At 39.1% G+C, this 11,541-nt stretch overlaps 2 protein-coding genes across 2 annotated transcripts; both read right to left on the bottom strand.

Annotated features, from left to right (window-relative positions):
- Positions 1 to 293: 293 nt before the first annotated feature.
- On the bottom strand, positions 294 to 3,444 carry GCK72_007811 (uncharacterized protein; the record flags this gene model as incomplete). The annotated part of the gene is made up of 4 exons (XM_053726466.1): positions 294 to 539; positions 1,063 to 1,204; positions 1,247 to 1,419; positions 3,349 to 3,444. 4 exons carry the CDS (start codon positions 3,442 to 3,444, stop codon positions 294 to 296), a joined length of 657 nt encoding a protein of 218 aa, XP_053590660.1.
- A 3,918-nt stretch (positions 3,445 to 7,362) lies between these two features.
- GCK72_007810 (uncharacterized protein) lies at positions 7,363 to 10,118 on the bottom strand (the record flags this gene model as incomplete). The annotated part of the gene is made up of 2 exons (XM_053726465.1): positions 7,363 to 7,695; positions 9,996 to 10,118. 2 exons carry the CDS (start codon positions 10,116 to 10,118, stop codon positions 7,363 to 7,365), a joined length of 456 nt encoding a protein of 151 aa, XP_053590659.1.
- Positions 10,119 to 11,541: the final 1,423 nt, after the last annotated feature.

Here is an 11,541-nt window from a genome sequence, read left to right as displayed (position 1 = left end):
TCCGCCTTTTGTCTCCTTCCCCCCCATCCAACCATTTTTGGACCACCCAGTGCGTCGGAGAGAGTGCACGAGCTTACGAGACGCAGAATCCACCTGTTGCTCAGCTTCAGGTCATTTTATTCATATTTAAAGTGAAAATAGGAGTAAAAATGGGGGTCTGGCGCGTTTTTCTAAAATAAAGAGACTCACTGAACTTCTGGAGCATCTGGGACGCGTTCAGCGCGTTTTTTAGTGAAAAACTACTCAGACCGATCATTTATTCACATAATTATCAAAACAAATCTAAAAAATAATTATCCCTGCTGATGAAACTTTCCACAATACCTCCAGTACTTATCACACGCCGCGCGGTACTGTCCCTGAGCGGTGAGCAACGGATTATTACAGTAATTCATTGCGAATCCCTGATAACTCCTGCACAACTGGTTGACAGCGCCTCCTCCATTACGCTTTCGAGATGACTTTCGTTGTGGGACCACTGGTTTATCCGGGAGGGGCACTTGACACTTTTCAGAGTATACCGGGCAGAAGACGATAGCCTGTAAAGGGGGCGGAGTCAGATTCAGAATCCTGAAGCCGTGAGAATTCTGAATCTGTTTTCAGAATTTGGAAAATATAAAAATTTAGCGATTTTCACCTAAAAATTGCAATTTTCAGACTAAAAATCACTGTAAATCGGTCAATTTCGATACTTTTCAAATTCTGAAAACTGATTCAGAATCCTCACGTTTTTAGTTCACCACTCATATCAAATTCCAGGACATCCGGACAGTTTGGACACACAGACAGACAATTTTACACCGGGAGACCTTGAGATCTGTCTGTCTGTATGTCCAGAATGTCCGGATGTCCTTGAAAAGAAAGCTGAAGACGTGAGGATTCTGAATCTGGGCTCAGAATTTGAAAAATGTGAAAATTTAGCGATTTTCACCTAAAAATTGCAACTTTCAGACTAAAAATCACTGTAAATCAGTCAATTTTGATATTTTTAAAATTCTGAAAACAGATTCACAATCTTCTCGGATCGGTCTGTCTGTCTGTGTGCCCGGATGTCCACCGTACCTTCTCTCCAAACCGGAACGGGTCCGGGCACACGTAGAGATATCGATTTTTGAATTCCTTGCAGAATCTCGCAAAATTTTTCTTTTTGTGGTTCTGGGGCCCAGCAGCTGCCTCCGGAGATATCGCTGCGGTTCGATGATTGCTACAAAAAAAAATCTTTCGAAGATTTTCAGATAAAACCTACTGGGTTTCTGAATCCTGTGGCTTTTCCTTTTCCTTATCCGGCTCTCCCTCTGAAATCGAAAAGCAAATGTTCTCGAACGCGTTACAAAAGTCTTTGTCCTTTTGTTCCCGTCGTTTTGTGTTCTGACCGGTGCACACGCGTACGTACTCTTCTCGGAGTTCTCCACACGCGACCTGGAAGAGAAATTTGGATTAGAATTCCTTAAAATGAGTTTTTTGAAACGAAAACAGTGAGAATTCCTGCATTCTAGATAGCGATAGGGATAGGAATAGCAATGGTGATAGCGAAAATAGCGGAAACCATGTTTCTTTTAACGCTCCAGAAGCTTATCTCTCAACCAAAACTAAGTCGATATCCCCTATCAGAGTTGCGCGGAATTCCGACTTCCGTTTTGAAAGTTTTACTTCCGGCTTCCGGCTTCCGACTTTCGGATTAGAAATTTTACTTCCGACTTCCGTTTTAGAAAAAACCACTTCCGCGCAACTCTGTCCCCTATTATCAGTAACAGGTGGATTCTGTCTCTCGTAAGCTCGTGTGTCTAGGTATCCGGATGTCTTTGAGTAGTTTTTCACTAAAAAACGAGCTGAATGCGTCCCAGGTGCGCCAGACTTTCAGTGAGTCTCGGAAAATTGGAAAATCCGTTTTTAGACACTTTTTTATCAGAAAAACGCGCCGGACCTCCATTTTTCACTTTAAATATAAATAAAATGACCTGAAGCTGAGGAACAGGTGAACTCTGCGTCTCTTAAGTTCGTGCACTCTCTCACTGACGCACTGGGTGGTCCAAAAATGGCTCCGCATTTCTTTCTCCACCCCACACCCTCTCTTCACTCTCCATATCTCTCTGTCCCACCGTATACCTTATCCGTCCCCCAATCAGAATCAGAGCCGCATAACGAGAGAGCACACTCTTCCCCTGGCCTACGGCAGCTGAAAAAGGGGGGACCTTTTCTGGGAGCGCTTTTCAATTCTGATTTTTTAAACTGGTGTCAGTCCTTCTATATGTATGTCACCTCACAAAGCGTTTTTGAATCATGTACCGCCCGTTTATGGACTATTTTTCCCTGTATTAGGGACTACCCACCGCTTTTTGGGGGTATTTTTGGGCTATTTCGGGGTATTTTTGAGGTAGTTTTAGGGTATTTTGTGGTATCAGACGTCTTACCAGTATTGACCCCTTTTTACTGTAACTATATATCGACAATGGCAATCTGATAAGATATGTTATGAAACGGTCCTGCTTTATCGTTACCATTGATGAATACTCTCTGTTACCGGACCCTGATAGCCATAGCCACACCATTATTATACAGGGAATAGCTTATTTTTAAGAAATAGCGGACAATTGGTATACATAAGGTCTTAGAATTCTAGCCGCGTAGAACCTTCTGCCCCCCCCCCCTTTCGGACCACCCAGTAGATAAAAAAGGGCAAATGAGAGGTCCCGCCCCGCACTAATTGTTGCCTGGTGGATTAATTACATAACGTAATTAACGACAACGGGATAATAGGTAAACGATCAAAGCACTGCAATTTTAGCTCTTCACAGACAGAGGTCAGCTCAGATTGCAAAAATGTGAATAGAAGTTGATATGGATCTCTTTATTTCTATCCATCCGCCTTCTGTCTCCTTCCCCACTCCAACCATTTTTGGACCACCCATCGCGTCAGAGAGAGTGCATGAGCTTACGAGACGCAGAGCTCACCTGTTGCTCAATGTGGAGAGCTGTCAATCCGATTCATTTTCCAAAAGCTTTTTATTTATTCTATACTTAGACTAGCAATTTGAAAAATAACTTATTATTAAAATATCACTGTCAAACTTTTGCTCGATTTTCGTTTAATTTCAAAGTTTATAATTTCATTAATATATTGCTCAGGCAGACCAAATGTACCTTTCTATTTTTGTAATCGAAACTTCAACGCTAACTCCGCCCACTTTTGAGGTATGCCCCTTGAAAAACTCGATAGCTTCATTAAAGGTGCATATCTCAAAAGTGGGCGGAGCTAACAAAAAGTTGTCAATTATAAAAATGGAGGTCTAGGTATGGATTACATTATACTATAAAAATAATTCAAATTAAATCATTTTTGATACTCACCGTGTCCTGTTTCTTTTCCACCTCTCTCGTCTCCCTTCCAACCACTTCTCCAACCATCATCAACACAAAAAACGAAACTAGTAGTAACCGCCGCATCTCTGGAAATCACAAAATTCAATTCTTGGCACGACACTCTTCTTACAACCGCGCTCTACCGAAACCAACGAAAATAGTGTGCGAAATTGAGAGACTCAGAGATAACGAGACATTTTTCAAGGGCATATCGGTGGAGCGCAGATGTAAGAACTGTGCCGAGCTAATGAAACCTTTAAAAATCAAAAAGAAGGTACAAAATAGAAAAAAGTATAAATGATGTATATATCAATTACGCAACACAAGGAATCATCACCCGACTTCTTCTTTTTGAGAGAGAAGCAAAACGGGAGAAAAAGGGGAAAGTTTTTTGGTGGTGGTGATGGATGGGAAGACGAAAAAAGAAAAAGAAAAGACCGGATCTTATATCATTCGATCATTAATGAATTGAGAAAAGAGAGAGATGTGTTTCCAAGTTTAGATTTTCGAAGAATGAAACCTTTTTTCTTTTTTTCGTGATATGGCTAAAGGTTAACTTTTCGCAGAGAGATTGAACTGGTTTTCTTTTCTCTTTTTTTGATTTTCAAAAGAAAACTTTAGGTTTTTTGATATGTACATACAGAACCGGACAAAAAGGTATCAACTTTGGTTGTTTTCGGTGGAAAATGACCAATTTTGAGAGTGTGCCATAGTAATTCTGAATGTCACACCATGAAAATTTTTAATGGATCATATAGATTGAACGTAGAACTCCATTTTTGTAGTTGACAACTTTTTTGTAGGGACACTCCTTAGAGAGTCACATATCGACAAAGTAATTTTTTCCTCAAATCGACTCTTTTCAGTGCAAAATAGTGCGATTTTTTGCTGTCCCCTTCAAATGACCACAACTCTCTAGGGAGTGTCCGCACAAAAAAGTTGTCAACTACAAAAATGAACCTCTATTTTTGGTCTGTTCGATCCATTAAAAATCTACTTGATGGGGCAATAAGTACAACCATGACACACTCTCAAAATCGGACCTTTTCAACTGAAAACAGCCAAAGTTGATACCTCTTTGTCCGGTACTGTATCTTTTGAGATTTCGATACAAGACAATTTGAAACCGACTGACGTCTGGAAACTAGTCAATCCGACGGACCAACTTGCCTAAAAGGCAATTTTCGCTGAATTTTGCCGATTTTCGACTATTCTGACTATGAAAATTCAATTTTCCATGCTGAAATTATCCAAAATCATTGAATTCCAACTGTTTTCACCAATTCCCACGTAACTCGCTCAAAGCTCAATATTATAAAATGAAAAATATTTCTAAATGTAGATCTCGGCGAGTTCTATGTCTTTGATATAATACAAAAAAGATGACTATTTGTTAAGGCTGGGACAAAGTGCCAAAAACCCAAAAATAGACAAAAACCCCATTCCACTTATATATACACGTCTTTCAGAGCGATTCAGAAGAAAACGAAGAAAACGCGTCAAAAACACGCCAGTCTTAATTGAATCAGGTAATTTTTGGAAATTCAAGGCCTGCCGCATCTTTGACGCGCTTCACGTTTTATATAGATCGCGTCAACGGAGCGCCAGATTCATCATTTAAACTGTCTGGCGCGTCTGTAGCGCATTTTAGAGAGACGCTGGCGTACCTTCGACGCGTTTTTCCGAAATCCAGACGCTCAAATTAGGAAAAAACACATCCCAGACGTGCGCCAGATCCGTGAAACAAACCATGTCTCCAAAATTTGGCCAAAATCTTTTTTTAACGCGTCAATGATGCGCCAGACTCAATGGCTCATGATTTTTCTGAAATTTTTCAGTTCAGAAACCTCAAAACTTGAAAATTGCTAAATTTTTAGTGAGTTTTTGCTTTTGGAATTTTGAATGAAAAATCTAAAATTAGCCCAAAAAACTTGACAACGAGAGATAAAAGAATGTACAAAAAAAGAAAGAAAAAAGATATTTTTTCTACATTCAATTTTTTCTTCATCTTATTGATAAACCGGTTTCCAAATATCAGGTGAGATGTGTCTATAGATGTAGCAGTACTGTAGTTTGTGCTGATGATGACCTGTCTGTCCGTCTGTCTGTCCGTCTGTCTTTCGATCTGTCCGGATGTCCGGTAGCATGCGATTTGTTATTTTTGAAAAACCCGGGTTTTTAGCGGTTTTTAGAGCGAAAAATCTCAAATTAAGACTATTTTTTGAAAAAAATAGCAATAATTTTTGGAAATCAATGTTTTTGGAATTAAAAAATGGTAATTTTTGATCTTAAAAACCCCTAAAAACCCAAATTTTTAAAAAATCGCAGCTATCGGACATTCAGACAGACAGACAGTCTAGAGACGCGTCAAAGGCGCCCCAGACCTTCAAATTCCGCAAATTGCACTTAGAAACGTGTCAGTGGCGCCCCAGCTTCCATTTTTGGCGTTTTGGGCAAAAAAAGCGTCAAAAGCGCCCCCAATCCCTATTTTTAGATGCAATATTACATTTCTGTCTGTCTGTCCGGATGTCCTGCAAATTTTTATAAATCCGTCATTTTCGCGGTTTTTAAAAGTAAAATATCTCAAAAAATTTTCAACCATTTCTAAAAATCAGGGATTTTCTCGAAAAATTGTCTAAATTTGAGATTTTTCAGTTTAAAAAACTGCTAAAAACACGGATATTTAAAAATTTGCAGCTACCGGACATCCGGACAGACAGACAGACAGACAGATGGACAGAAATGTAATACTGAATCTAAAAATGGGAGTTGGGGCGCTTTTGAGGCATTTTTTCTTGCCCAAAACGCCAAAAAATCGAATCAGGGGCACCTCCTACGCTATTCCAAGTGCAATCTGCGGAATTTGAACGGCTGGGGCGCCTTTGACGCGTCTCTAAACTCTAGACTGTCTGTCTGAATGTCTGTCTGTTCATCCAAATATCCGGATGAAATCTTTCCAGAAAAAACCAAATTTATTGAAGCAAGAATGAACTAAAATTTACAGAAAAATCGATATGAAAAGCGAAAATGAAAATACAGAAAACGCGGTTAAACTTGTTTTGATTATTACTAATAAGTTGAATGGGTGGGGGCGGAAAAAAGAATGAAGACAAGTATATGTAAATAATAGAAGAAGAAGAAAAGGAAGAAGACGGGTCTCGGGGTGGAACCATAGAATTTTATGAATGATGATGGAGGTGTTTCGAGAGGTGAAAAGACGCTTATCCTTGAGTTCCCTCGACCTTGCGAGAGAAGAAACGTTGGATTTTGACAAAGTTCTGCAAAAAAAAACAGTTTAATTTGAAAATTGGAGGGGGTTGAGAACGGTTGAGATCCCGTCACGACTTTCTGGGTTACTGTAGAAATATTATTGTAACATGGTTATGTAGATCAAAAATAGGGCTTCATTTTCATAGTTGACAACTTTTTGATAGCTCCGCCCACTTTTAAGATATGCGCCTTTAAAGATAGCCTATGAGAGTGAAGGCTCTGAGCAAGCGTCTTTAACGGCGCATATCTCAAAAGTGGGTGGAGCTACCTGAAAACTGCCAACTACAAAAATGTAGTCCTAGATTTGATCTACAAGAAAATATAAACAAAAAACGAAAAAATCGAAATCTCAAAAAATTGATCGCATGCGGGATCGAACCCTAGTACCCATTGGTGCACCTTGACCAAAATCTTCTCGGCCAAATTTTTGCTAAAAATATGGTTTCCGACGTGGAAAACTAGGTTTTGTATAGTTTTTACCGTCAGAAATGGAACTATCCGGTCATTTTGATGTAAAAATCACATTTTTTCGTTGAAAATGACTACTTTAAAGGCGCATATCTCAAAAGTGGGCGGAGCTATCAAAAAGAGGTCAACATCAAAAATGTAGCCTTAGATTTGATCTACACAACCATGTTACATAAAATATTCTACAGTAACCCATAAAACCGTGACGGGATCTCAAAGTCAGTTAGTCGATCTCAACCGATCTCAACCGATCTCAAAGAAACTCTATGAAGCTGGCGCGCCTGTGACGCGTCGTACCTGTGGAGTAGTAGTGAATCGATGGGACAACCCTTTTGGAATGACAATCAAGTCTCCCTTCTCCAACTGAACACGAATCCACGAGTCGTCCTCTGGCTCCACATCATAATAGCATGTGCCCTCGACGACCAGACTGATGACGTCCTCCTTCTGTGTCTGTGGCTCGTAGAATTGCTCCATCTTGTCATCGAAGTCGAGCATTGTCTGGCTGACGGTGAACACGTCGGTGAATGTGACGTTCTTCTCCGTCTTCACTGCGGAGAGACGCTTCTTCATTGAGGCGGTGTCGTCGAGATCGACCTGGAAATGATAGAGATGATAGCGGTGATTATAATTCAAAAAATCATTAAAAATCTGTCATTTTTTAGTATTTTTCCCCCAAAAAATCGAAATTTTCGAAAAATTTTGGATCGGGCCGAGTGGTTCAGGTGGAATGCCCATCGTTCAAAAGGTCGGGGGTTCGATCCCCGAAATGGTCGAAACTTTTTGAATCTTTTTTTGCTTGTTTTTTTCGGGTTCTGCATGTCAAATAACCTAAAATTCCGTCATTTCTTAGTATTTTTATACAAAAAATGCGATTTTTCGAAAATTTTCGGATCTGGCCGAGTGGTTAAGGTAGAATGCCTCTATCGTTCAACAGGTCGGGGGTTCGATTCCCGTGGTGGTTGAAACTTTTTGAATCTTTTTTTGCTTAATCTTTTCGGGTTCTACATGTCGAATAACCTAAAAATCCATCAATTTTTTGTATTTTTCGAAAATTTTTGATCTGGCCGAGTGGTTCAGGTAGAATGCCCATCGTTCAACAGGTCGGGGGTTCGATCCCCGGTGGTGTCGAAACTTTTTGAATCTTTTTTTACTTGTTTTTTTCGGGTTCTACATGTCAAATAACCTCTGAATCTGGGGTTTTTGAGTTTTTCAATGCGATTTTTTGATAAAACTTTGCTCCGCGCCTCAGTTTTCAAACGTCTTCCTCAGGGACGTTTCAAAACCAAGCAACACTCCTTGGTTCCAAAGTGTCGCAGTTTTGAAGCGTCCTGGTTTTGAAACTATATCAATAGATATCATTGATAACGATTTTTGCACATTTTTCAAAACTTCAGACCCCCTTTCAGACATTCCTCTTGTTCGATTTTTTTTTTTCAAAAACGAAACCATTCGATTTCTAGCCTTCTAGTCTCCTTCCGTCCCCATCTAGCACTCAAAACAAAACAATTTCCCTCTCTTACCAAAGTTCATTTCATTATTTTTTTTGACTCATAGCTATCTGTCTCCCCACGCAAAACACAATCACATTCTTATATTATATTTCTAGCATTGTAGCTTCCACAGCCCCCCACAGGAGACCGTTTTCCATTTCTCTTGAAATCTGGTTTTCAAAAAAAAAGTGAGAAAAAAGTGAGTGGGGGATGATGGCCTCCCTCGTTTCCGTACAAAACAATTAGCCGGTGTGTTGCGAATCGTATGTAGAATGACGAAGACCACAATAACAACATTTTTGGTGTTTGAACATTTCTGGTTTTTTATTTTTTCGATTTTAAGACGAAAATTGAATTTGAGGAATGTCTGGAGGGACTGAAAGTAAAAATAATCAAATTGAGGTGTTAAGAAGACTAAAGAACAAATAAAGAACAAAAAAAGCGCGGGAAGTTTTAAAAAGCGTGCAAAAATCGTTGTTTATAGAGAAAAATACGTGTTTCGATATCAGTGATATTGATGATATCGATGAAAATGAAAAATCGCATTTTTTGGCCTCAAAAACTCTAAATTCAGAGGTTATTCGACATGTAGAACCCGAAAAAAACAAGCAAAAAAAGATTTTAAAAGTTTCGACCACCGCGGGGATCGAACCCCGACCTGTTGAACGATAGAGGCATTCTACCTTAACCACTCGGCCAGAATCAAAAATTCTCGAAAAATTTCATTTTTGGGGGAAAAATACTGAAAAATGACGGATTTTAGGTTATTTGACATGTAGAACCCGAAAAAAACAAGCAAAAAGAGATTCCAAAAGTTTTGACCACCGCGGGGATCAAACCCCCGACCTGTTGAACGATAGAGGTATTCTACCTTAACCACTCGGCCAGATCCAAAAATTTTCGAAAATTACGATTTTTGGGGTAAAAATACTAAGAAATTACGGATTTTTAGGTTATTTGGCATGTAGAACCAGAAAAAAACAAGCAAAAAAATGTTTCAAAAGTTTCGACCACCACGGGGATCGAACCCCCGACCTGTTGAGTGATAGGCAGTCTACCTTAACCACTCGGCCAGATCCGAAAGTTTTCGATTTTTGGGGGAAAAATACAAAAAAACTCCAGATTTAGAGATTATTTCACATGTAGAACCCGAAAAAAACAAGAAAAAAGAAATTCCAAAAGTTTCGACCACCGCGGGGATCGAACCCCCGACCTGTTGAACGATAGTGGCATTCTACCTGAACCACTCGGCCAGATCTAAAAATTTTCAAAAAATCGCATTTTTTGGGAAAAATATACTTAAAAATGTCCGATTTTTAATGATTTTTTAAATTCTATTCGTTTTTTGGCATGTTTGGAGCCGATATTATTGATATCATCGATATCACCTACAGTATTCCTTACCTTATAATACTGTACACCGGCGAGTTGTCCCAATTGAGTGGTGGTGATCTTCTTCGGTGGGAACACATGGTGTGGGAGACGACGGTCACCGCATGGGAATGGTTCCATGTGCCAGATTTGCATTTTGAAAAGAATTCAAATTGAAATTGATAATCTGAAATTTTTTGATTTTTTTTTGAAATAAAGAAAAAAGGAAATGTTCAGTCGTTTGTAGAGGGTTAAATCGGTAGGGAAAAGAAGGGGGATTACAATTCAATATATATAGTTAAAGACGGATTAGAGAGGGGATGGAGGTGACCCAGATGTTTATTTTGTACATATTTCACTATTTGTATATGCAAGTGAAAAGAAACATCCTTGAGGAAAAAGAGGAAATAAAAAATCAGGATCCGATAGAAAAGGGAAAAGAAGCTACTAGTTACATATAGTTTGATACATGGGACGTTTCGGAACCGGGGTACCTAATTTTTTGGGTGAAAATCTCAAAAACTCAAGATTTAGAGGTTGTTTGACATGTAGAAACCGAAAAAAACAAGAAAAAAGAGATTCAAAAAGTTTCGACCACCGCGGGGATCGAACCCCCGACCTGTTGAACGATAGGCATTCTACCTGCACCACTCGGCCGGAATCAAAATTTTTCGAAAAATTGCGATTTTTTGGGTAAAAATACTAAGAAATGACACTTCCCAAACGATTAGAGTTCAAAAAATCACTTCAAATCTGTCATTTTTAATATTTTTCCCCCAAAAATCGAAAATTTTCGAAACTTTTTGGATCTGGCCGAGTAGTAAAGGTAGAATGCCTCTATCGTTCAAAAGGTCGGGGGTTCGATCCCCATGGTGGTCGAAACTTTTTGAATCTCTTTTTTCTTGTTTTTTTCGGGTTCTACACGTCAAATCACCTCTAAATCTGGAGTTTTTGAGTTTTTAACCCAAAAATCGTAATTTTTCGAAAATTTTTGGTTCTGGCCTAGTGGTTAAGGTAGAATGCCTATCACTCAACAGGTCGAGGGCTCGATTCCCGTGGTGGTCAAAACTTTTTCAATCTCTTTTTGCTTGTTTTTTTCGGGTTCTACATGTCAATTAACCTCTAAATCTAAAGTTTGTCTGGAGAAAAAAAGCGATTTAAAAAAAGAAGAAACATTTTTTTTTAACCATGTGGTTGCGAAACGTCCCCAGTTGCAGAATGAGCGTTTGCAATGTTGAGAAAGCGCGAGAAAAATGAAAAAAAGTGATTTTTGAGAAAATTTAACGAAAAAGACAAAATTGAGAGAACATTTCAAAACCGGCACGTTTTGAAACTGGGAACGTTCTGAAAACTGGGACACTTTGTATGAAAAACTCAAAAACTCCAGATTTAGAGGTTATTTGACATGTAGAACCCGAAAAAAACAAGCAAAAAAAGATTCCAAAAGTTTCGACCACCACGGGGATCGAACCCGCGACCTGTTGAACGATACAGGCATTCTACCTTAACCACTCGGCCAGATCCAAAAATTTTCTAAAAATTTCGATTTTTGGGGGAAAAGTATTAAAAATGAGAGATT

Source organism: Caenorhabditis remanei, chromosome II, assembly GCF_010183535.1.
Source record: "Caenorhabditis remanei strain PX506 chromosome II, whole genome shotgun sequence".
Taxonomy (NCBI): domain Eukaryota; kingdom Metazoa; phylum Nematoda; class Chromadorea; order Rhabditida; family Rhabditidae; genus Caenorhabditis; species Caenorhabditis remanei.
Note: the sequence above shows the minus strand (reverse complement) of the source record. Positions and strands in the feature narration are given on the sequence as shown.